General features: G+C 43.6%; 1 protein-coding gene across 7 annotated transcripts; it reads right to left on the bottom strand.

Moving 5' to 3' along the window:
* Positions 1 to 1,224: 1,224 nt before the first annotated feature.
* Positions 1,225 to 26,698, bottom strand: OTOS (otospiralin). 7 transcript variants are annotated; one of them, XM_083742199.1, is made up of 4 exons: positions 26,626 to 26,698; positions 4,323 to 4,416; positions 4,010 to 4,036; positions 1,225 to 2,568 (listed from the first exon to the last, which is right to left on the bottom strand). In XM_083742199.1, the coding sequence occupies exons 2-4, from the start codon at positions 4,378 to 4,380 to the stop codon at positions 2,384 to 2,386; spliced, it is 270 nt and encodes an 89-aa protein (XP_083598325.1). In that variant the 5' UTR covers positions 4,381 to 4,416; positions 26,626 to 26,698; the 3' UTR covers positions 1,225 to 2,383. The 7 variants fall into 7 exon arrangements, with proteins under 7 accessions (XP_083598325.1, XP_083598326.1, XP_083598321.1 ...); XM_083742200.1 differs by lacking the exon at positions 26,626 to 26,698 and adding an exon at positions 19,819 to 20,361 and having other exon boundaries at positions 4,323 to 4,385; XM_083742195.1 differs by lacking the exon at positions 26,626 to 26,698 and adding an exon at positions 9,062 to 9,095.
* Between the last annotated feature and the right edge of the window lie 572 nt (positions 26,699 to 27,270).

Here is a 27,270-nt window from a genome sequence, read left to right as displayed (position 1 = left end):
TTGCGAACGTGCATCCCGCATGGATCACGTTCGCAACCAGAGCATCCACTGTACTTTCATTTTCCTACTCATATTGAAATACTGCCCCTCAATGAGGCCAAACTTAGATTCACAAAATGTTTAGGGGTATGCGTACCCCCAGATAAAAAGCACTGATATTAGTAATTGTATTATGAATTGGTATTGTTATAATGAGGCTATTATTGGGATGTAATTGAAAACTAATAAAAATTGTTATAAAAAAGAATCATAGAATTGGAAGGGACCACGAGGGTCATCCATTCTGACCCCCAGCGATACAGGACTCTTTGTCCCCACCCCTAAAGTTGGGCTCCAACTCACAACCCTGAGATTAATAAGAGGCCCATTGTCCTCCAACTGAGCTATCCAGCGGGTTTTAGAATTTTACTGTTGAAAAGCTTTAAAAAGATTCAAAGGAGGTAGACAACGGCGTGAAAAAATGCCAGTGTGGTTGCTTTAAAAAATAAAAATAAATCACTCAGCCCACCTTGTGGGGAACAGAGTGGCAGGGAGTTGGGGGGGATTGTCCAGGATGGCATGGGGTCCCCAGATGCCACTTTGTCCAGGGCACCTCAGACCTGGAAGCATCACTGCCTACTGCTATTCCTCAGAAGCTGCTTTATACCCGGAAACTACAACTAATCCAGAATGCGGCAGCTAGACTGGTGACTGGGGGCGGCCGCCGAGACCACATAACACCGGTCTTGAAAGACCTACATTGGCTCCCAATACGTTTCCGAGCACAATTCAAAGTGTTGGTGTTGACCTTTAAAGCCCTAAATGGCCTTGGTCCAGTATACATGAAGGAGCATCTCCACCCCAATCATTCTGCCCGGACGCTGAGGTCCAGCGCCGAGGGCCTTCTGGCGGTTCCCTCATTGCGAGAAGCAAAGCTACAGGGAACCAGGCAGAGGGCCTTCTCGGTAGTGGTGCCCTCCCTGTGGAACGCCCTCCCATCAGATGTCAAAGCGATAAACAACTACCTGACATTCAGAAGACATCTTAAGGCAGCCCTGTTCAGGGAAGTTTTTAACAAGTGCTATTTTACTGTATTTTTGGTTTCTATGGAAGCCGCCCAGAATGGCTGGGGAGGCCCAGCCAGATGGGCAGGGTATAAATAATAAATTATTATTATTATTATTATTATTATTATTATTATTATTATTATTATTATAATACTGAAATCAGACCATTGGTTCATCTAGCTCAGTACTGTCCACACTGCCTGGCAGTGGATCTCAAGGGTTTTAAGAATGAGGCCTTCCCAGCTGTACCAAAGTCATGGGAGGTTGTGGGAGGCAAAACGTGCTCCACCACTGAGCCAAGTCTTTCTGATCCTGGAAGCAGTATGTAGTCATCAAAACTAGTAACCATGGACAGACTTATCTTCTACAAATTAGTCTAATCTCCTTTAAAAACAGTTTTAGCCGTCATATCTTGTCGTAGCAGCTTCTGTACTTTAACCATGCACTGTGTGAGTGACAACCAATTCTTTTTATCTGTCCTAAATCTCCAACTTCATTGGATGACGCCTGGGTCTAGCATTATTTGAAAAGGAGAAAAACTTCCTCCACATATGCATCATTTTATATTCTTCTGTCATGTCCACCCTCACCTTTTTTTTTCTAAACTAAAAGGATTCAGTTTCTCATAGTACTAATCTTAGTTGCTGTTTTAAACTGCAACATCCTTTTTGAGATGCTGTTTCCTGAACCATAGGTAAAAAGGTACCCCTGACTGTTAGGTCCAGTCACGGACAACTCTGAGGTTGCGTGCTCATCTCGCTCTATAGGCCGAGGGAGCCGGTGTTTGTCCGCAGACAGCTTCCAGGTCATGTGGCCAGCATGACTAAGCGGCTTCTGGCAAACCAGAGCAGTGCACGGAAATACCATTTACCTTCCTGCCAGAGTGGTACCTATTTATCTGCCTGCACTTGGTGTGCTTTTGAAGTGCTAGGTGGGCAGGAGCTGGGACAAAACAACAGGAGCTCACCCCATCGTGGGGATTTGAACTGCCAACCTTCTGATTGGCAAGCCCTAGGCTCAGTGGTTTAGAACCATACTGTGTTCCTAATCATTGACGCATGCAATACCATCACACAGATTTATAGAACTATGGATACATGAGGCTCTAGAGAAAACAGCATTAGAATCAAATAATTCTTTATTCTGCTTGCAAAAAAGGTAAATAGTAAGTATATATAGTCTAGTAAAAAAGAGGCCACACTTAAGATTAATGTTAGAAGCACCAGGAACAGAAGTTACGTATTTGATATAAAAGAAGCAGTGGAATAACACAGTTGTTAGAAAAGCAATTCTGGTGATCCGTTGGTACTGGAAATTGTTGGGAATCGCCAAGTAAGTTAGTGCTCATGATCTGGGACATGATATCCAAGAGTACTTCCAAGAGGTTGATGAGCAAAGAAGGTCCTGGCCATCTCATTGATTCTATGGTATGCTCCTAAGATCCGGAAGTATTCCACATATGCCCAGAAATCGTTGGTCGTGAAAGGCCAGTAGGGCATGTTTGCAGGCTGTCTGTAGGGGTCTGAAACAAAATATGCATGAGGTTCTTTCCCCCCAATAACCAACACATTTAGGATTGAAGACTCATGCTACCTAAACAAATACATTTTAGTCGCATTCCCTGAATGGGGCTGGTGCTACCCTTTAGCACAGTTGCCTTAATAAACAGTATGCTGCTTGCATCTGTTTCCCAACATATTTATTCAAAGTATTTTAAGCTGCTGTTTAGAGCTACGCCCTCGTGAAGCGAGTGAGAGAGAAGGTACAACATGAAAACAGTCGCTGCAGAACGGATGTGCTGATTAGTTAGTATGAGAAGTTGCCCTGACATCATAAGCTATATGTGGCATCCATTAAAGGTAGCCATGGAGATGAAGGAAGGTCTTCAGGGCCCACTACCATATTGGTCCAAAGATTAGCTGCCTTTGAATATTGGCCACAGATATCTTTAAAAGAAATAAAAATAGGCCCTAAATCTCTGGCACCATCCAGTGCTTTTTACAATTTAATGAGAACGTGGAACCTCTAGTGTTTTTTCTCACCAGGCAACTAGCACCACCTGTTGAGAAGGCTGGGTGATCCTTTTACCAAAACTATGAAGTAAATGGAAATTCCATGCAGTTTCCAAGGTCTCTTAAATCGCAGCTTCTTTATGTATAAAAGTGCTACCAGAGGCCACACTCCAGTTTTATACACACCAGGTTGGGGTGGAGGGAGTGTTTCTGCTACATGAATATGCTTCTCATTGTGTTGAATGCTGCTTTTCTCCTCCTCCTGATTGCAGCAAATGTTTGGGGAGATTGAAAGAAAAAGCAACCAGACCCCGAAACATTGAAATATGAAGTCATAGAATCCATGGTGGGCCTTTGAAGCATGGTATATAAATCCAAATAACCCTAGGAGAGTGAATAGTGCTACATAATACTTAAATTTCAAGTTCAGCTGGATGCGGCCATATAATTTAGCTTTAAACAACACTATGCTGCCAATTTGATTAATGTGCTCTGGCCAGGGGAATTAATGGCCATCTGTCTGACTGCAACTGGTTCCATGGAGACCCAATTCCAGGATGCAAAGTTCTAGCTTCAGAAACTAGATGGAGGCAGCACTGTTTCACATCTGCAACTCCGGATTCAGGAGTGGTGCAGCCATCCTAAATGTTATTAATTCAGTATCATTGCAGATTGTGCTATTTCATATGGTGATTTACATTCTGCCTTGCAAACAGTTTCTTGAAAAGGAAAACCTTTATGTGTGTTTGTAATTTTGGCATTTGCAGGTTTTAGTTCCTGTTCCTACTAAATGTTGAATTGATGTTTTCTTGGGGGTGTCTGATGCGGCTCAGTTTCTTTCAAATCTCCTCTGACATTTGATCAAACTTCACATTTGCAAGAATTCCCATTTTTAGACAAACTAGAGATGGGATTGAGCGAGACAACCACAAACAAACAAAATCCCTTTACCTTCTTCATCCTCGATCGGTCTGGCACCTGTAATTAGGGAAGAAATTCATCATCAGCCACTCGGTGAAAAATCACAGTTTTACAAAGAGCTGCTGCTCCGTCACCACAAAACTAATAAGCAGCTAAGTTTCTGGTTTTCAAAATACTGTAATAAAAGAATAGTACAGTATGTTTCAACTCTCACTACACATCGGGAAATTAAACATTCATTATATTTGAATGCTGTATCATATTCCAAGCATATTGCAATGAAGAAAGTAACTGATTGGGGAGGGGGGTTTGAAACAATATATATCTATTGCAATAAAGTTACCTGTTTGTGTGTTCACCAAAGTGCAGAAGCAAACTATGACCACAAAGATTAACTTCATCTTTCCTGCAAGGAATATTTGTGTCTGAAGTTTAGCCTGTATGAATAATAATAATAATATTAATATTAATAATAATAAAATCAAAATATAGAAAGGCTCAACCTACATATTTTCTTTCTGCATAAAATACACCTTTTTGTCTTATGAACAGAACACAATCCATTACATTATTAATTGCAAAACTTTTTTATTTACAAAGTACAATGCTGCTCTTTTGTTAAGCCCCCTGCAAACATCTACATTTTGCATGAAATTTGATACCTTGGAAACCACTTACTATTGGGGTTGGTTTTAACTTCAGAAATTACCTTCCCTTCTTTCTTTTAAATCAGCGGACGTTTGTAGCTTTGAGTCAGCCGCAAAATCCTGAATGATCTTCTATTGCTGCAAAATAGCAGTACTGTTTTGAAGAGGCTGGAGGACTGTTTGTAAGGGAAGGAACGTCACTCACACAGCACACCAATCTGACTCTTTCATCCTAATCTTGAGATGTTTACAGTGTGCTGCTAATATGAATTGGGTGGTAGAATATCAGTGGTGCAAAACTGCAAATCTTAGGAGTCTTTTATTTTTTGCCATTTCACTTGTATGGAATCCAGGATCCAACTTCAGTCATAATAATAATAATAATAATAATAATAATAATAATAATAATAATAATTTATTATTTGTACCCCGCCCATCTGGCTGGGTTTCCCCAGCCACTCTGGGCAGCTTCCAACAGAGATGAAAAATACACTAAAATGTCACATATTAAAAACTTCCCTGAACAGGGCTGCCTTCAGATGTCTTCTGAATGTCAGGTAGTTTATCGCTTTGACATCTGATGGGAGGGCATTCCACAGGGCGGGCGCCACTACCGAGAAGGCCCTCTGCCTGGTTCCCTGTAACTTGGCCTCTCGCAGTGAGGGAACCGCCAGAAGGCCCTCGGAGCTGGACCTCAGTGTCCGGGCAGAACGATGGGGGAGGAGACGCTCCTTCAGATATACTGGACCGAGGCCGTTTAGGGCTTTAAAGGTCAGCACCAACACTTTGAATTGTGCTTGGAAACGTACTGGGAGCCAATGTAGGTCTTTCAAGACCGGTGTTATATGGTCTCGGCGGCCGCTCCCAGTCACCAGTCTAGCTGCCGCAGTCATCTTTAATATATTGTTGTGTAATCTAGTGTACCATACCTGGTGTTAAGTGCTGTGTGTATGACTCTGCTGAGTGGACAGAAAATCTAAGAGTTAATTTTTAGGACAGCCAGATAATTCAGTCTCAGTCATAGTACTTGAATTTAAAGTAGTTTGTTCCTACTGAAGCACATAAGGTTAATGCCCTAATCTTAAACTCCTGTGGTAGCATGTCTGCCTTGGTTGTCTGAGGTAAGTCATAAATCATCTTAAATCCTAGCAGTATTTAATGGTGTTCTGGATTGGATTGCCTGACATTCCAGTTTATTCTCTGTAAGAGTAGATCTTTTCAACCAGAAGGCTTTAATGATGATGATGATACTGGCAGCAGGAATTGCTTTTGAGTTAAGTGATTATAACTTTCATTTTTTCACCACTATTTCAGGAGTGGGGGAACAGTTGGAACATGCTGTTCTGTGCTGTTTAAGCTGCTAAAGATGCCTCGTGGATTTTAGTCTACAGCAAAAAAAGCTAAGAGGGAAATTGAATTCTGAGGCATTTTGCTGCTTCTACAAAGACAGCTTAGAAAGTGCTGTAGATTTGTTGGTTCGCTTCACAACGATTCTATTGAAAGATGCAGAGGACCTACTTAACCCCAGTAAAATTAGCAAAAATGTATAGAGCAAGTACCAATATATGTTGGAAATGTAAAGGGAAAGAAAGTAAATGGAATTGTAATGCAACAAAAAAATTCTGGGAAATGATATATAATGAAATGAAAAAAAATGTTTAAAATAACCTTTGCTTAAAAACCAGAAGCTTTTTATTAGGAATTATAGGTACCACGATCCCAAAGATCAGAGGAAACTGGTAACATATGCTACAATGGCCGCTCGGATGCTACTAGCCCAGAGACAGAAGGAAGAGGAAACCCCGACCAAAGAAGAATGGCAAATCAAGCTGATGGACGATGCCGAAAGTCAGCATGGTGCATCAGTGGAGCCAACTGCTACTGATCCTGCCTACTTTTGCCGCAGCTTCTACCCACCACCCAACCCCCAGACTGAAAAAGGTTCTCTGCTCCTGATTTAGGTGGCAGTTTGTGTCTTAAAGATGCAGGTCACTAAGTGGGCCATTATTTGCCGTGGTTTGTTAAACCTTCCAGGAACCTTCAAAGCCAATAGCTCTGTCCAGCAGTACAGTGGTATCTCAGGTTAAGAACTTAATTCGTTCTGGAGGTCCGTTCTTAATCTGTAACTGTTCTTAACCTGAGGTACCACTTTAGCTAATGGGGCCTCCCGCTGCCGCCGCACGATTTCTGTTCTCATCCTGAAGCAAAGTTCTTAACCCAAGGTACTATTTCTGGGTTAGCAGAGTCTGTAGCCTGAAGCGTCTGTAACCTGAAACGTCTGTAACCCGAGGTACCACTGTACTGCCCATTCCATGGAAGCTGTCATGTAAAGCTCAAGATATACAACAGCATTGTTCCTCACAGCTCTTCATACCTTCCTTACACTCCTTCTTAACTAAGGAAGAAAATTGCCTCCAGGGGTTTGATCGGAACTGCATCCTACTATCCTGAAAGATTTATAGTAGCCACCACTCTTGTTCCAAGCATTAGAGCAAGCCATGGTTGTTCATTTTCATAAGCTGAAAGAAAATATGCCTCCCTCTGAGCCCTGTATCAATGATTGCTGACCAAGTTTCAACACAACATGCAGCCCTAAGTAATTTTCCCTTCACTTCTCAAACAATTCATGCAGCCTGACAAAAAGCATCTGCAACTAAGGCACCTGCTAGGGAACACTGGGACCGAATTAGCATTGTAGTCTGTAGTTCTCATTAACCAGCATATCCCAGAATGAATTCCCAGCAGTGTAGGACACAGGAGCTAGTCAAGCACCAAGGTGTATCACTTAATCTTATATCCACCTATTTGCCATCTAAGGGAAAGGTTCTCCCCGCTCCCCACAAACATAACATACTGAAAGTATAACAGAAATGCAATTTAGTAATGCTCCCCACAATTAACTTTTTAGTGACAACTAAAGTGAAGTACTTAATATTGTGTATAAATGATTCTGGATGCATGAAATAGTTCTGTAATCCACACTATAATTTATTTTTTCAGATAGGTATATTTTACATCAGTATGCACTGGTGGCAAGAAAATGTGATGTGAAAAGTGTCTGGATCTTTAAGTTTTATCTCACCTTATTTGGCATTGCTTGCCTTTGTAACTCTGTTGAGTTACGTCTGTTATAACAGCCAACTATGTACAGTGGTACCTCGGGTTAAGTACTTAATTCGTTCCGGAGGTCTGTTCTTAACCTGAAACTGTTCTTAACCTGAAGCACCACTTTAGCTAATGGGGCCTCCTGCTGCCGCCATGCCACCGGAGCATGATTTCTGTTCTCATCCTGAAGCAAAGTTCTTAACCCAAGGTACTATTTCTGGGTTAGCAGAGTTTGTAACCTGAAGCATATGTAACCCGAGGTACCACGGTAACAGGTGAATGGTTACTATCTACCCAGGAAAACATCCACTGTGTTGTGGTTGCACATCGAGCAGATTCAAGGCAGTTTACAACCGCGGCCGTTTTCAGTGGATTCTGCTGCCTTTGTTTGTTGGCCATCAGGACTGTAGCAAAACGCTTTCCACAATCCTGGGAAAGGTAGTTTGTTATGGGTGCTGGAAATTCTAACTCTGTGAGAAGCAAACTACAGTTCCCAGGATTATTTGGTAGAAACAATTTGCTTTAAATGGGATGTGACAATCAACAGCCTCTTGACTTATTCTTTGCCCTTTCTTTGTCAAGGAGGGTTATTCAATGCATGCTCCAATTTCAGACCGAGTTTTCCAGTCCCAATGGAACCGGAACATGGGTGGAAAAGCACAATGACGTCACCTGCTGAGTAACTCTAGATGTGACAGGGAAAGGGAAAGGAGGGGACATGAGGCTGATGCTAGGTGATTACTCCCCATCTGCCAAAACATCTGGCTCCACGTTGGTTCCCATATAACCAAGGAGTTGTTGGGTGCAATGTTTTCCTTCCTTTTCTTTTTGTAGTAGAACAATTGTTTCAGGGCCTGTGCATCCATGAAGTGGTATAGTTGAATATAAAAGAGGGAAGATTCAGCTTCTTCTTTTTTATCATCTTTATTCATTTAAAATACAATCATACAATAAAGGTAAGTACAACAGAGTTAAGCACAAAAAAGAAAAAGAAGAAAAAAGAAAAGGACAAAAAAGAGTTTAACAGTAGCAAGAAAATGTCAATTGAAAAAGAAAGCCAAATATTTATACAACATCATGTCTTATCCAATAAAGTCTTCTATAAAAAACTTCCAATCGTTTTCATTATACTTTTTCTATTGTCTTGATTTTATATTTCAGCTTCATCATGCACACATCAGTTCCAGTTCAAAAAAGTGTATTAGTAGCCTACATACAATTGACAGGCTTTAGGTAAAGAGAGTCTGAGAAGTCATAAATAAAGTTGTATAGGTAAACGCAAACCACAACAAAAACAGGAGACAAGGGATGAGTGAAAAATGGCTCTTACATAGAACAATTGATCAGTTTTATTTTGCTTCTTCATTCTGAACCTCTTGAGCAGAAGCCTCAACTCGACTTTTTGCTTGCTTGGCAAGGATATATGTAAATTCCTCACTAGGCATGCCAAATCAAATTCCACACTGGTTGGAGCCTGTCCAGACAGTACCTTCTGTACTTTCCTGTACCCTCTAGCACTTTCAAAATGCTGAAAGCACACACGCTTGCTTGTCTCCCAAGGATCATCTGGAGAAAGCAACAGTGGTGAGGTGTCTTGCTCACAATCCATACAGTGGACAATGTCCCTATATCACAATGTGTATTGTCCCACGACCCAGTAAGGATAGGAAATTCCAGGGAAACGCAAGCCAGGCAATGCAGCGATCATGGTCTCATGCAGACACTGAAGCATTCAATAGCACAGCATCCGCTGAAAGAACTTAGTATTCCCCCTCCTGGTATCACCTACAAAGCCGTTTCTTTGTTTAAAAGTTTACTTATAAATATTTCAGCTCCATTAGCTGAGAAGCACATTAATCTGCACGATGCAATGAACTGGGCTCAGTTATGCAGTTGCAAATTTGTAAAAGCAGTGTAAAAAAACAGAGAAGACATTGCAATCGCACAGGAGAACAGGAGCGATATTTTCACCGACGAAGCCCTTGGGAGATGTCTTATTCTGATGATTAGATTGTGAGCCCATCCTTTCAAATGGCTCAGAGAAGGCAGTTTATCTTTTCTTCATGTGTGTGTGTCTGAGAGAGAGAGAGAGAATGAGAAAAATTCCAAGCCACTTATAAAATAACTGCAACACAACATGATCAACATGCGTCAACATGATCAATATAATATGAAAATCAGTTCTTTTGTAATGAGCCATGTTTGGGTTTGGGTCTGGGCTTTGGGGCAGGGAGAAGGTGGATTGGTATGTAGAATGTTGAGGGTAGGTGATGGGAGTCTGGGATGATAGTCAGGATGGTAGTATTTGTGAGTTGACAGCTGGAATAGGGAAAGGGAAGAGAGTGGAGGATAGAGGGTCAGCCCAACACATTTTGCTGCCAAAGATGGAGCAAGGGATTCCTCCCCGCCCCTCACCAACACCGCTCAAGGGATATAGCATCCACAGCTGAGTTATTTTGGCACCTGAGAATTGAGCAATTCTTTGCTCAATTCATTGCACAATTGTTCGATTTTTTTTTAATCGTTTTATAATTTTCCAATATGGCTGAAGCTGGGACATGCCCTAGAATTTATTGATGAGTGTATGGGCCCATAACCCCCCCCCCTTTTCTAAAAACAGCAAGGAAGTAACTAAATAAATATTCTTAAATGTGTTGGGAAAATAGGGTTGGCACGCATTGCTTAATCATCTGTACAAGCTAAAAGATCCACACAACCATACACATCCAGAATCAGGGAGTAACTCTATATACAAACAGCTGGTGTAAAGCAGGACAGTGTAAATTAATCCCAGGTGAAGTTACACCAGATCCAGATTCTGTTCAGAAGCGGAGCTACTGCTGTCTAAGCAAGCCTGGCCCTAAGCCTGGCAGAGGGAAAACAAGGTTTTTAAATAGTTGTTACACCAACCTTTCTGCCAGCTTAATTTATGCTGGGTTGCTGCATCACACACCGAAACTCAACTGGCTACGGATTCAGCCTGGGTTCCCGACTCTGGTCCTGCCACACCCCCAGAAAGCCCCCTTTTCAGGGCTTTCATCAGCCTAAAATCCACCAGGCTCAGTTCAGCCTGAGATACACCGGTGTATCTCTCCTTCCTCATCTCAACTGGGATCCAGCAGCTGAGCCAAGCCCAGCTGATTGCTGATTGTTACTATTTTGATGTGGCAACCTGATCTGGAGCTAGAAGTGTAATCGCAGCCCTCAAGATAAATCCAGGCAACTCAACATCTGAAAAATCCAATGCTGCTGCTTTAGATGTTTGTGATTCTTCCTACACGGAAAGTACTTTAGTGGTGCATGCCGTATTTTGTTTCGAAATGTCTCAACACATGAGTTTTATGGCTTTCCCCTGCCCATCAGTGTTTTCCCTGCAGAATGATCATGACGGCTGAAGCAGATTGATGCCTGTTTTAAAAAATCACCACTTTTGTAGGGCAAGAGATGGTCATAGACCACAAATGTTTTATGCTGTCTGCAAGCGCCACCTACTGTATAACTTGCGAAAGGAATGGCTATGAACTTGGCGGAAGACTGCTGTAACCCTGATGGCACTTTTGCTCAAGTTCTGTTTTGTGCTGTGTGACCAACATCCTATTGTATCTCCAAAGAAGTATTGTACACCCAGCCACCATACTCCCCCCACTCTTTACATACTTTCACTCTGCTTCATCTTCAAATTGAACCACCATGATGGTGGTGGCTATAAATAGCCGCTTTGAACATGCCATTGCCATATCCAAGGGACGTGGGTGGCGCTGTGGGTGAAACCACAGAGCCTAGGACTTGCCGATCAGAAGGTCGGCGGTTTGAATCTCCGCGACAGGGTGAGCTCCCGTTGCTCTGTCCCTGCTTCTGCCAACCTAGCAGTTTGAAAGCACATCAAAGTGCAAGTAGATAAATAGGTACCACTCCAGTGGGAAGGTAAACGGCATTTCCGTGTGCTGCTCTGATTCGCCAGAAGTGGCTTAGTCATGCTGGCCACATGACCCGGAAGCTGTATGCCAGCTTCCTTGGCCAGTAAAGCGAGATGAGCGCCTCAACCCCAGAGTCGGTCATGACTGGACCTAATGGTCAGGGGTCCCTTTACCTTTACTTATTGCCACATCCTAGCAGACTTGTCAGTGTCAGCTCCCAACAGAGCCTACCTGGTTGAGCCCTAAAGCATCTGTGATGCCTGATCTATTTTGCCTGTTACTCTTTGGCATTCAGGGGACAATAGGAGGATTAAAAAGTGCTAAAACAATGTGAGTAGTGTGTGCTGGTCCAGGGGGGAGGTTACCGTGGGGCGAGGTCCAGGACCTGAGTTGAGGGTCGGCAGACAGTCCTCCTCGGGTGAAGCGGGGTCCACAGTGGGAAGCCGGGCAAGGACAGGAACTCTGGGGGAAACAGGACTGGGTGCTGGCCGAAACAGCCCATCAACGACATTGCTCCCGCAACCTGGGACCGGGCTGACTGGCCTTTATCTTCTCTGAGGCCAGGGGCGGTCCCGGCCCCCAGGAGACCCGCCTCTCCTGGCCTTAAGGCGAGCACTCCTCCTGGGAGAAACCAGTTCCCTTCGCCTCTCTGCCCTGAGCCTCTGCAGTTCAGGAGAGGCTGAAGGGTACTAGACCCAGGGGGAGACTCACCTGTGGGCACTGAGTCCTCAACCACCTCTGGAGCCAGAGTGGATTCACCTGGTGCCTGCTCCTGAGGATCCGGCACAGGTGCAGGTGCCTCAGAATCAAGGCCCTGCCCCAGTTCAGCCGGCCCTGGAGGCGGGGACTCCTGTGCAGGCTGGGATTCCTCCGGTTCAGCCTCTGAATCGGATTCCCAGGCCATCACATAGTGTATTCTAGCTCTGGGAAAAGTAGCCTTCAGTAAACCTATGGCAGGTTTCTTGTCTTAAATTTTGCCTGCACCGCTAGCAGATTGTGATCATCCTTCCTGCACTCCCTCAGCTTGTAAATCCTTGCTTCAAATTGCTGTTTCATTGCAGCAATTCTCTTTACCTTAAAACCATAACAAATCTGCTTAAATATCTCTAATAACTCCCTGGAAAGTACCTGGATGTTTGACAAAAGAAATCCATCTTTGGTTTAGAGAGATAGCATACCGTTTTTGATTAACATATTATTATACCCTCTACGGTACCCAGTCGTAGAGTTCTTGGTAAATAACAGAAAGTGGAAAAGGCTTGATAGTGTTGAATTTTCCTCCAGTAAGCTTGAGCAGACATTGCTAGTAAACAAAGCTGGTTAACACCAAGTTTTTATGAGAAATGTTACGATTAGGGACTGAGAACACACTGCTAAGTTCCCAGAGCACTATTGCAGATGGACACCAGCCTGCAACTGTAGCATCTAAAGAATCACATGGTGTGAGTACATAACTTGGTTCCTTCCCATCTGGAAGTCACCATCACTAGAGCAGAATGGGATGCAGCCACACAGAAGCAAGTCCAATGCCTTTCTTGTGATGGGAGATGGGAGACCCAATCAACATGTAGCGAGGAATGGAGACAGGGAGTATGGTCCTCTTCCCTTCTCCATGTTGTCCATCTGAGTAGGAATACATATATAGGGTTGGGTCCTGTCTAAGTTACTTGAACACAGACTTTATTGAAATCAGTGTGACAAGTTAGTCTTCTTGATGATTTACCTTATATCCCATTACATTCAAGGAGAACTAAGTTCAACTAATTTACTCTGGATCGAGCCCATAGACCAACATGAGAACAGGCCTTCTCTGCCGTGGCTCCCCGTCTGTGGAATGCTCTCGCCAGAGAAGTTCGCCTGGCGCCTTCACTATACACCTTTAGGCACCAGACAAAAACATTCCTTTTTAACCAGGCCTTTGCCTGACTTGATCCTATACCGTTTTTAAAATGCTGGCTCTTTGGGGGTTTTTTTATTGGGTTGTTTTTGTTTTGATTTTATGTACTTGATATATTATGTGAACCGCCCTGAGACCTTCGGGTATAGGGCAGTATAGAAATATATATATATATATATATATAAAATAGACCAGGGTTGGGCAATTTGCAGCCCGCAGCCTAATTTTGTGCAGGTGGCAAGAAAAGAAAAATCAGGCGATAGAGGGAGAAAGATGTCCCACCTATCATTGGTTCTGAATTCCATCCACTGCCTGTATGTGGCCCCCAACAGAAAAAAAGCTTGTCCACCTGTTATGTACTGAGCTGAATCCTAGAACAATAGGATCCAGAATGCAGCAGTCTGATTGGTCTGCAGGAGCCACCCAATCCACCTCCAGGTGGAAGTGAATCAGTGACCTGATTGGCTTGCAGGAGCAGCCAATCTGGCTCCTGGATGAAGTGAATCTGCAACCTCTTTAGGCTACAGGAGCAGCCAGGAATTAGCCAATCACGCGAGGCCCATTGTGTAAATAATGTATATATAGCTAAACGTTGGAGAAAGTTTCATTCATTGCTACTATGAGCTGAATAAACAGCATGAAATTCACACTCGACTCCAAGTATATTTCCCCACCTCAGCATAGAAATATGTCGTAAGCAGCAAAGGAAGATGGGATGTTTTTGTCCTTATAAAAGTTTTGCAACCATCAGTTTCTACCAGTACCCTGAGTTTTTCGCAACTGCTTGTGTTTTCCTTCTACCCTGAACAGCATGGCAAAATGTCTAAGAGGATAGCCACTAGACAGATGTCAAGGTGGGAGTCGGGAGCAAGTCAGCAATACTTCACAGAGTGTCAGTGAAGTTAACTCTCTATTCGAAGAAGCGAAACAGCTCTATCCACAAACTCTTCCCAGCAGGTCTTGCCTAGTGAGGCAGATGCGAGGACTGAAGATCCCCACCTTCCCAAAGCTCCCTAAGTCTTCTCTTCTCCCAGGTCTTTCCCAAGCAACCTGAGATTTCTCCATGTTGTCTGTCTCTGCTCCCCCCTCTTCATTCCTCTTCTGGAGAGGGGAGCTGGTCACAGCAGGAAGGGGAGAGTCCCTGGCTTCTTCCACAGCCGGCCTCCACTCTGCCTCTTGGCCCCCCATCTCTTCAGCCTCCAGTTCTGCCTTGTATTCTGGACAGCCCTCTGCATAGCCTCACTACACCCTGTTACGTTCAGCTTCCAACACCTCCTCCTCCTATTCTGCTCCCCTTTCCCACTCCGGCCACTCCTCACTGTCCCACCACCAATCCCCTGGCTCTAAGTCTTCCTCCCTTGGGGGTTCCTTGACTGGAACCTCCCAACACCCCTCTGTATCCAGCCAGTCCATGGCAACACACTGGCAGTTACCTCAGTTCCTCATCTGTCATGATATCATTCCATATTTTTTGTGCCAGCAATTTTTTCATCTGCTTTTAGCCTTCACACAGTGAAATTGGCTATGCTTTGAGGTTCTTTTATTTCTAGCATCTCTCCTTCTATATTAAATTCCCAACAGCGTCATCTGAAAGCCTAACTGTTTCCAGATATCCATGGTTCTTCAGATCACTTTCTGGTTAACAAGCTCATTGAAATAAATAGGCTACGGGGTTGCTGGGCTGGAAACTGCAGTTGAAGGTGTGACAGCTTTCCTGCAGGGTGAGAAAATTCTGAGACAGGAAGCTGGTTAGAGCTTCCAGCTGACTGCAGAGCAGACCAGGTCCTCCTAGAGACCATCAGGCACCCGGCCCTTTGCCTGCTCTGACACCACTGACAGCTGAAGCTTATACTGCTATACCATTGGGTCCATCTAGCCCAGTACTGTCAACACAGATAGGCAGTGGCTCTCCAGGGTTTTGGACAGAGGACATTTCCAACCCTAACCAGAGATTGAACCTGGGACCTTCTGCATCCAAAGCATGTGCTCTACAAATGAGCTGCAGCCCTTCCCCTCATTAAATACTAATTTGCATCTTGTTGTCCTGCTTGTTATCAAGCTCTCATATCTGCTGGTGGTCTGTTAAGAATTGTTTTAGAAAGAATTGGACTGATCTTAATGATAGACTTGTAAATATTGATAGTAAGTAAAGGTAAAGGGACCCCTGACCATTAGGTCCAGTCGCAGACGACTCTGGGGTTGCGGCACTCATCTCGCTTTATTGGCCGAGGGAGCCAGCGTACAGCTTCCCGGTCCTGTGGCCAGCAAGACTAAGCCACTTCTGGTGAACCAGAGCAGCACACGGAAACGCCGTTTACCTTCCTGCCGGAGCGGTACCTATTTATCTACTTGCACTTCGTGCTTTCGAACTGCTAGGTTGGCGGGAGCTGGGACCGAGCAACGGGAGCTCACCCCATCGCGGGGATTCAAACCGCCGACCTTCTGATCGGCAAGTCCTATACTCTGTGGTTTAACCCACAGCGCCACCCGCATCCCAATATTGATAGTACCACGTCTTAAATAGATGATGACCCAAGATAGTCCTATTCCATCATGTTTATCCTTGGTGGTTGTTTTAATTAGCTATTCCTTTATGCAAAGCTTAATCCAAATCATGTAGGGCCTGGCATTCAAGCCCTGGATGAAAAAGTGTTTGGCCCATTAATGTGAAGACTGGGGGTAATTTGGGGAATGGGAATGGGCAATTTCATTTCATACCAAAGTATCTACTAAAAATGAATGGTTTGGCAAGTCTGGGGTCTCTTTTACCGCTGCAGCTATGTGGTTTTTTTCTAGGAGGTAGCTCCTGGTACAATTTTGTCCTATTCATGGCCACAGGAAACTGTCTCTTATCAAGTTAGACCAGTCTAAACCAGCCTTTGCCAACTTGGTGTCCTTTAGATGTTTAGGATTGCAACTCCCATCAGCCCCAGTCAGCACAGCCAATAGTGAGGGATGATGGGAGTTGTAGTTCATTATCTGGAGAGCCCCAGGTTGGTGAAAGTTAGTCTATTCCATTCGTTCCCACTGCTCAATTATAACCAGAAATATTTCTTTGCAGACAGTTCCTGTAATTTATCTATTATTTTACTAATGGAGGAACTTCCTCCTTTTCCATCCCCTGACTCATTGTTCACATACTTATGGTCATCTTTACAACCATGAGAAAATCAGATGGATGACTGCAATTGCTAATATTTATCCAAGGTAGACAGGGATACTTCTCGAAAATACTTCAATTGCTTTCTTGAAGCCTCAAGTGATCACAGCTGCTGCATTTATATCCCGTGCTTAAGCATCTGGTGTATATTTGTATTAAGAATTAACAGACAAGTCCTCCCAACCTGTGGAGAAATAATAATTTCCTCTACTGCTGATGACCAGGCTCTGAGTGCCATTGCTCATGTAGTCAAATAGTAACACACACACACACACACACAGAGAGAGAGGGGGGGGGGCAGGCATCAGCAAGCTTATGAGAAATCCAAGGTTTGCCAAAACACAGAATATTTAGAACTAGCGACTGCACTCCTGCTGGCTCTACTTGCCACCCTTAACCCCCTTAAGACCTTGTCATCCCCTCCTCTTACAGCTCACCCAAACTGCCCCACATCTTAGGCCTCCTACTCATCCCTATTCATATGGCCTGCCTGTCTCTGATGATGCCACTTCTGCCTTAATAGTGGAGGGCAAGGAGGAGAAATGGTGGCAGAGCAAGATAGTTGCTGAGAAGCTGTCCTGGTGTGTCATTACCATTCCATCGCAGCTCACCTGGATTACCAACCTATGTCGCTTACCTGGGTTGCTCATGCCACTCACTTGGGATGTCTATGCTGCCCACTTGTGCCAACTGCCTGCTTGGGCCACCCACTCATCTCACTCTTCCTTACCCTTCAACCCTGCTGCGATGGCCCAGCAGCATCTCTTGTTTGACCCCATAGGCTACTCCTTGAATGGATAGAATGAGAAAATGCATTACATTCTCTCAAAAGAACCTTTCATCGGTCAACCTGTCAGTCTTTTAGAGCTATATTTGGAAGGTTTGGTTCTAACAGTGATTCCCTGGAAGATACTCCAAAGTCAATTGTGCATAGATACTGTTTCTGGAGGTCTGGCATTTCCTACACTAGAAACTGTCGATATAAAATGACCCACAGAACATGGACCCTTTTGTAGATCCCTGCATGGTAATGTTAAATTTGCAAATCCATGCAAGAGCAATGAAGAGTCTCATGGCATTGTGGCGATCACACAGGGTCCCCGGACGTTTGACAGTCTATTGATCCCTGTGCCACCACTGTGATCGCTTCCATCGCTGCCACCAACCCGTTTCTCTCGGGTACGCACTGAGTCAAGACAGTTGTTAACATTAAACCAAATAAACAAGTTTATTTTATTAAGCATTAACAAGTTGATGGTTTCAGATAATTTTTCTTGTCAGTTTCTTAGCCTTAGTTTCTTTATCGGCCTATACCTTCCTAATACCTTCTAACTGATTATCCCAACTGTTTAACTGACTCCTCTTAACAGATTCTCTCTGTAGTAATGCTCGTCCCCAACCTCTTGCCCCTCCCTTCTCCTGTCTCTGCTCTCCGGCCAGACCAGGACGCCCAGGACAGGGTTGGCGGACGAACATACGTTTTTGCAAAACAGAACAAACAAAACCCGGTAGGGCTGCCACCACTCCCTCTGATCCAGGGGATCCAGAATCACAACCCAGGGAGAAGGCCGTGACCCATTAGCCTGGCTGTCCCCTTCTCTACAAGCTGTATCCACAGACTTGCAGGCAGAAGTTCTACGGTATAGCGTAACCAAGCGTAAGGCTAGGACTTAGCTATTCCCTTTTGGAAAGGCACACAACTAAAACAGTTTCATCTTTAAAATGTTTATTTTAAAATAACATAAGAAACATGCTAAAATAGCAGGCACATCTTTTAGAACGTTACAGGTAAGAAAACAACAAAGCTACATAGACTAACCAAGATTACATACTTACAACTCTAACACAAAGATAGGATAGTTGTTCTTTAAGCCTCTGCAAGTAGAAGACGATCGAAGATCTCCATTTCAAAAGATGAATAGCGGCCTATTAAGCTGGAACCATAGAGCCGGGCATCTTTGCGATTTGCAGGGCAAAGGCAGAGAGGCCAAGAGCAGAGGATTCTCTGATCTTTTATTTCCAATTCGCAACCTGCGTCGTAACTTTCAAGCCAATCATAAACTCAAATTATTTTTTGAATGCACCAATGATCGGCTTGCTAGTCTATCAATTTACCTCTTGACAGCTGGGCCAATTTGGAATTCAAACTTTTAAATCAAAGGGTTTCCTCCCTTCTGCCAGAGACACATTCCCAGGCAATTCAAGGGCAGATAACAACACTGGGAGGGGGGATGTTTACATCATTGAACTCAGGTGTTAGATCCTTCATTAATCAAGACATCCTGGGTTCTAATAAACCTTTCAGCTGAGGAGTCAGTTGTCTAGAATTTTAAAGATACACAATTCCTTTCCCAGGGTCCTTGTGGCTGATGAAACTCCCACAAGGCCTCACTCTCTTTTGCTTGGCCAAAGAATAATTTTCTAAATATTCCTACTTTACTACACTCTCACTCTCTCACATCAAACTAGCCAAACCCACAGACTTATCCTCCCTCTCCCTTCTCTAACTCCAGACTGACTTTTTAACAACTCTAACTCTAACTCCTCCCCTTGGGTTCCAATGGTTAATCCTTTTTACACTTAGTTAACCCTTTCCTTATGACCCAGTATGATGTCACACACCTAGGAGGGCAAACGCCATAGGCATCTTAAAGATGAACAAATAAGGAACCTCCAGACTAATTTGGAACAACACAGGTCCCAGTTAGGACTGTGAGGCTATTTCCCCCAAACCACAGGCCCCTCACACCAGATGCCCTGTGGGAGCTCAGCTGAACAGCCACTCCTTGCAGAAAGAAGGGTTGACGGCGCCACCCATCAGCTGATAAGTGGAACCTGCTGGATCCTTGCAGAAAGCAGCTTTGCCAGCCCTATGCCTGGTGTTAAGGAAGTGCTAAGCGCAGGTCTTGCAAAGCGCATTGTGGTGCTTCCCAAATGCCAGCTGATACAATCTGCTGGAGCCGATCTGGTGCTTCCACCAGTGTGTTTGCCCCATGCCAATCTCAATATCACCTCGTGCCTCCCTTGAATGCAGCAGTAGTGCAGGCAACCTGAGGTCCGGTGAGCACCAGCTCCCCAAAGTGTCATTTGCTACTGAATAAGGAAATAAATACCTATGGATGTTGTTTGTATAAATCTGCACTATTACTCATCTCTGCAACTCCCTCTTCCTCTTTTGTCCGGTGCTGCTATTCATGCCTGGTCATGCCTCCACAGGGATGGTTTCAATGGAAGGAAATGTGAGAGTTTAGGACTAGGAACAAAGAAAACATCTGAAGAAGGGATATTTCTAAAATTATAAAAGGATATGAAAAATGAAACACTTATGAGAAAACTGCCAAATCACCCAAGCACCCTGTGGGCTTCTCAAGTAAAGGTACCCCTATATGAAAATAAGGTTGTTTCCATGTAAGCACAGTCTGCAGGAAGGTTGTGTTTATAAGCAGAAAATTGAACTTCAGCTTAATGAAGAACATTTGTCCCCAGCGGAACATCTTGTCAGCTATAATAACTCTCCTCAGCCTTTATGACAACCCAGAAGAATTATCTTCTAAGAAATATGATCAAAAGACCTATAAAAAACCAAACAAGGAATTTACTGGGAAAGATTCTAAAAGTAGGGAAATTAAGGGGGAAATACAAGGAGAGTGAACCTACCAACCATGAGATATAAGTGTGGCTCAGTCTATTGAGTCTGACGTAAGTGAAAAACCTTCACAATGGGAAGACTATCTGCTTTTCATTACTTGGTTTAGTCTCAGGAGCAGATTGACCATCTTGCTAACCGCAGCTGATGCAACTCGCAGTTGCTTTGGAATGGGAAATGCCATCCCAGATACAATGCCAGTCTCCACATGGAGCAGGGTTGTGCAGCTGTATAGAAAGGAAGGTTCAAGTCTGTTGGGGGGGGGGATTCAGCATTGTTTGTTATTTCAAAGCCATTTCGAAATGGCATGTAGTGGGGGTGAACAAATCCTCACTCTGAAATTTATTTGAAGTCATAGTACTGTAGAAGAAGAAGAAGAGTTTGGATTTGATATCCCGCTTTATCACTACCCGAAGGAGTCTCAAAGCGGCTAACATTCTCCTTTCCCTTCCTCCCCCACAACAAACACTCTGTGAGGTGAGTGGGGCTGAGAGACTTCAGAGAAGTGTGACTGGCCCAAGGTCACCCAGCAGCTGCGAGCGGAGACGCGAACCCAGTTCACCAGATTACGAGTCTACCGCTCTTAACCACTACACCACACTGGCTGTAGTTTTAGTATGCCATGCCCTGGTCCTAACTGCACTACAAGGAAACAAAACCAAGTGCTTTCAATAGAGCTTCCTTCCATATAGGAGATATGATCAAGAGAAACCCTAAATGGATTTTAATAGCTCCCTGTTTCCAGAACATTCTTCCCAGGAAAGCTAACCTGGTGCTGCCCTTGTCATTGTTTCAGTGCCAGGCAGAGGTTGTTTTCCCTATTATTTTGCCAGAAACAGTGGGTATTATTAGTAGTGGATTGTAATTTGCTTTTTTAGTAAGAAGTGATACATACATTTAATAAACCTAAACTTAACCAATAGTCCTATAGAATGCCTGACATCTGCCAAACTGCCTTTTAAAAGCACACACAAGACTTATGTGGTGTATGCAGCTTGGTCTTGGGACAGGGAACAGCTGGAAAGCAACAGCGCATTCGGTACAACCAGCTGAATCACGATCAGTAAGTCAATCATGGCTAAATTAGACATAAGGGCAAATATATAACTTCCATCACATTGAGGAGCATAAAGGAAATTGACTTAAATTGAATTAAGACTGTTGGCCCATTGATCTATCCAGCTCAATACTGTCTGCATTGACAGGTGGCAACTTTCCAGGCAAACGACCTTCCAGGCCAGGGATTGAACTTGGGACCTTTTGCATGCAAAGCATGGGATCTTGCAGTGTGGTGCTATGGTGTCACACTGCCCTGTGTTTATTTACCCCTGCTCTGCATCAGTGGAGATGGGGAGATGCAGGCCATTGTGACATCACAATAACGGTGTATGCTGGAACGGAACGGAGGAACTAGATGTGTGGTTGCCATGGTGTGTGTGTGTCAAGTGACACATTTACCATCATGTATTGTTTGACCCTAAGGCTGGTTTTGATTGTATCCATTTAAATCAGAGTAGACCTACTGAAGGAGGGACGCGGGTGGCGCTGTGGGTTAAACCACAGAGCCTAGGACTTGCCGATCAGAAGGTTGGCAGTTTGAATCCCCGCGACGGGGTGAGCTCCCGTTGCTCGGTCCCTGCTCCTGCCAACCTAACAGTTTGAAAGCACATCAAAGTGCAAGTAGATAAATAGGTACTGCTCCGGCGGGAAGGTAAACGGCATTTCCATGCTTAGTCATGCTGGCCACATGATCTGGAAGCTGTACGCCAGCTCCCTCAGCCAATAAAGCGAGATGAGTGCGCAACCCCAGAGTCGGCCATGACTGGACTTAATGGTCAGGGGTCCCTTACCTTTACCTTTAGACCTACTGAAATCAGTGGCCTTGAACATATGCACATTAACTTTAATGAGTCTACTCTGAGTAGAGTCTACGACTTACCCAGTGTGTAAACTTCCTTGTTCACCTGGACTGGGGGGAAATGGAGCGCAACCTAGTAACTCATTTTTACAGCCAGATCTTCCAGGATTTTCATTTTGCTCTTACTTAATGAACATATTTGTTTGCATTAAAATAGAGCTAAATAGCCCTGATTGATACCAGGCATTATGCAACAGCCAAGAAGCATTTATTAGTTGAATAGCTGGTGACTTGCTGATCAAACATTACAATTAAAATCAGAGTTATTTAACTCAAAAAGTTATACCGAACATCAAATCAATTGACAGTCATAACAATAATAATGAATGATTAATATACAATTACCTAAGCTCATTACCCAGGTAATGTCAATTAGCTGCCCGAATTAGCTCAGGAGAAAAGCTTGCATTTGTTAAAAAAAGGTTCAATAACTTCTTGCAGCAATGACAAATTGCCCCCTGTGCAGGAACATGGATGGGAATCCTAATGAGGCCAAGATCCCTGCTGAGGTGCCCTGCAATTGCCTCATAACCATTTCATAACTTACTCTTATGCTGTGTCATGTCAATCAGCTTAGATAAATAAACATGGGGAAAACAATCCGGGTATCTCTCAGAATACCGAGCTGGGAGACGCTTACCAGTGTAAACATGGAGGGTGGGAAAGCCTTTAAAGGTCTGACCCTGATTTCCAGGACTTGGGCCCAGACTAGGACTGGCTACAGAGGAGAAACTGTGACCACATGGCTTGAAAGCACACACTACAAAACACATCATTCTTCCCTTCCCACCGCCGTTAACCAGAAAAAGATGAGAGACGGGATCAACTATCGAAGGTCAGGCCCTGAGGCTAAAGTATCTTAACAGGGGGAGGGAAATGGTTTTCAGTTTGAAAGAAAGAAGTAAGTAGTATGGGGATTATTCTCTGTGGTTCTTGAGTGGTAACACAGGCTACATGCACACTGCGCATATTACTGAACCGCTCTGGGAACTGTAGCTGTGCGAGGGACATAGGGGTCTCCTAACAGCTCTCTGCACACTTAACAAACTACAGCTCCCAGAATTCTTTGGGGGAAGCCATGGCTGCTGAAAGTGGTTTCAGAGTGCTTTAAATGCATGGCACGAATGTGGCTACAGTCTTTAGAAATTTTAAGGAACATCAAACACAGACCTGATTGTTCCTGCACATCCTATTCCTTGCTGTTCATCTGGCTGCTACACACCAAATTTTAAAGTACATGGAATCCTGGAAACTGTAGTTTGTCAAGTGTCCTAGGAATAATAGTTCAGTGAGGGGTAAAGTTATCAGGATTCTTGTGTGTATGTTTGGATAAATATCAGCAAGCCTTTGGACTGCATGCAATAAGCCTCTTTGCTCTATTCAACTAGCAAACCAGGAGGTCTTCCATTAATTATAGCTTCCCATATAGTCTGAGCTGGGAAGCGACACTTAATGGCTTTGGAACAAGTCCGGATCATATTAAACCAACATCAGACCACAAGTTTAATAGCCTGGCTTGTGCTAAAGCTTTTAACCATAGTTTCCTGGTTCGGATGAAATGGGAAACTATAATTAATGATAGCCTTCCTTATTTAGCTCCCCGGGAAAGATTGAGGGCACAAGGAGAAGGGGATGACAGAGGACAAGATGGTTAGACAATGTTCTCGAAGCTACGAACATGAGTTTGATCAAGCTGCAGGAGTCAATGGAAGACAGGAGTGCCTGGCGTGCACTGGTCCATGGGGTCATGGAGAGTTGGACACGACTAAATGACTAAACAACAACAACATCATGTAAAGGGAGGATTGAAGTGGCTGCATATAGAATGTGGACAAAAGCTTTGTTTATAACTTGGGTTATTAAACTAAGATATGATCATTCAAAATGGTCTTCATATCGTTGTGAGAAACAACACCCTTAAAAGCTATATAAAAGGTAAAGGGACCCCTGGCCGTTAAGTCTAGTCATGGACGACTCTGGGGTTGCGGCGCTCATCTCGCTTTACTGGCTGAGGGAGCCGGCGTTTGTCTTCAGACAGCTTCTGGGTCATGTGGCCAGCATGACTAAGCCGCTTCTGGCGAACCAGAGCAGCGCACGGAAACGCTGTTTACCTTCCCGCCAGAGAATACCTATTTATCTACTTGCACTTTGACGTGCTTTCGAACTGCTAGGTTGGCAGGAGCAGGGACTAAACAACGGAAGCTCACCCCGTTGCGGGGATTTGAACTGCCGACCTTCTGATCGGCTAGCCCAAGGCTCAATGGTTTAGACCACAGCGCCACCCGCGTCCGTTTAAAAGCTGTATACAAGTGCCTAAAAACCCTAGTTGGGCTATAGATGCCTGTTAGAAGCACACAAGTGTTTGAGGTGCAAACCCTTTCATCTGTGAGGCATCTCTGCACTGGTATTTTTCACAAATGCAGCTGCTGTTGCTCAAAGGCCACACTGTATTTCTTTAGCATGCAACTCTGCAACACTTCACTGCAATTAGTTATAATTATATGGGGAATAGGTGATGTTTGAAAGGTCACACATTGTTGGTTTTTTAACCCATGTAAATAGTCAGAGGCAGTAATGCTTCTGAATATCAGTTGCTGGAAACCACAATTAGGGGCCTGAACCAGCAGGCTCTCTTATGCTCTTAAATGTGTACACACCTGCACACTTATTTGCACAGAGGATGTGGTTGCCTTTTGCCTTTCTCCTCTCTAGGCACCTGCATAACTATTAAGGGCAGGGTTCGCCTAACAAATCCCATCAGCAGAAGCCCTGCACACGATGAAAAGGATCAAACATATTAGGGGTTTAGGGTGCCCTGCAATGATATGCTGCAAGTCACACATGTAGATAAATCTTTTATAATTTTTGAAAACAGCTTTATTTTCCTTATGAGTGAAAGTGCCATCAAACTTTTTATACCACTGTGATTAAAATTTGGAAGCATTGCCAAGATATAGAACAAAATTGCTTCAGGGACAGCCAGCTGGCCACCCCTGGTTTCTTCAAGGGCAGTATAATTTATCTTCTGAGATGCTCCTCATTATTTTTATTTTCTTAAATAAATTTGTTCTTGTTTCAAACCTAAAATTTGCTTGGCAGGCTTTGCAATGTTTATTGTACCCCATCCCTGAGATCTGAATATGTTTCCCCATTCACCAAATTGGCTTCCCCCCCCTCCTAAGATGTCTTCCTGTCTCTGCAGGTATTCAATCTTCCCTTTCTTCATTTTTGATCAGCCCGTTTTTTGTCATGGATCGGTAATTTAAAGGGTTTTCCAGATGGTTAAATGCTATTCATTGAAGAAGCTCAATAGCATGTTAATATATATGTATGATGCTCTCTAGCCTCCAAATCTGTCATTTATTGAACTCAGATGGGATGCAATGGAGGGAAAAGTAGAAATTCTGTAGCAGCATAATGCTGAACAGCTGTGCTTGGAGTTGATAATTACTGTCCATGTTCAAAAAACGGTCAGTTGCAGTCCATCACTTAGGAAGGTTTTCACTTTTGGTAAAGGAGTATTCATTTAAATATATTTTTATTATTTTCCTTCTTAAACAACATTTTCAGCATTACAGCATTACAATACCAAACACAAAAACTCTCTGCTCTGCTGAGCATACGACTTCCTTCCTTCCTTCCTTCCTTCCTTCCTTTCTTTCAGTTTTCCATTTCAAATCCAATCCCGCAATTAAAATCTTCAACCAATTGTCCACACTGTAGGATTTATTTCAATCCTGCTAGTGTCTTCAAATTTTTGCAATTTTTATTCAAATATACAATAAATTTACTCCAGTCCCTTTGGAATTTCTGATTGTCCTGGTCTTGAATCCTGCAAGTCAGTCTGGCCAGTTCTGCAAAGTCCATCATCTTCGCCTGCCACTCTGCAATGGTAGGTACCTCCTGTAACTTTCACTTTTGGGCCCATAAAGTTCTTGCTGCCACTGTGGCGTACATAAATAGTCTTTGGTCTACGTAATTTCCTCACCCATCAAACCTAGCAAAAATGCTTCCGGTTTTTTGGGGAAGATGTATCTAAACATCTTTTTTAGTTCATTATAGATCAATTCCCAAAATGTTTTTACTGTATCACAAGTCTACCACATATGATAAAAGTCACTGTCTGATTCTTTGCATTTGGTAAAGGAGTATTCAGTGGACAACAATGACCTAAGTTGAATTCCATATCATGTAACATCAGTGTTTGTTTTCAGCCTTTCTATGATACTGTCATAAAACCATTTTTGGTTAAGGGCAATTGTTGCTAAAAACTTTATGATTTTTAAAAGCTTTTAAACATGCCATGAGACAACCAGCATTTACAGACTTAGAGATGTTACTGAAGCTCATAATTACCTTGGATTGACATGCAAATTTGAAATGTGCATCTGCAGTGCGAATTGCAGATTTCCCACACAAGTTCTTCCCTAGCTTGGAGTCAGAATCGTAGCTCTTCATGGTGGAGCACATGCTTTGTGTGGAGAAGACCCAGAAGACCCCTGCTTCAATCACTGGCATCTCTTTAGCCATCTTTAGCTATCTCACCCCTTGCTTTTTCCTGTAAGACCAATTGCAGTTGTTAACAGTCGTCAACAGGTTTACCACACCTATCAGCCAATTACCCATTCCCACCACCCTTCTGAGTAATACCCTACCCTCTCAGTATATATAAGGGTCTGGTGACTTCTGTTTCAGTGTATCTGAAGAAGTGTACATGAAAGCTCATACCAATAACAAACTTAGTTGGTCTCTAAGGTGCTACTGGAAGGAATTTTTTTAAATTTTGTTTTGGCATCTCTAGTTAGTATTCAGAAAAACCTCTCTCTGTGTCTGAAATTCTGAAGAAACACTGACAGTGCAGATCAGCTTTCCCCAACATGGTCTCTCCAGATGTTTTAGACTACAACTCCCATCATCTCTTAGAATTAGGTATGCTGCAGTAGTCCAAAACATCTGGAAGGTACCATGTTGGGAAAGGCTGGTGTAGACGATATTGAGCTC

Source organism: Podarcis gaigeae (assembly GCF_964106915.1).
Source record: "Podarcis gaigeae genome assembly, chromosome: 5".
In the NCBI taxonomy this organism is placed as follows: Eukaryota; Metazoa; Chordata; class Lepidosauria; order Squamata; family Lacertidae; genus Podarcis; species Podarcis gaigeae.
The sequence above is the reverse complement of the archived record's forward strand: the minus strand, read 5'-3'. Positions and strand labels throughout refer to the sequence as shown.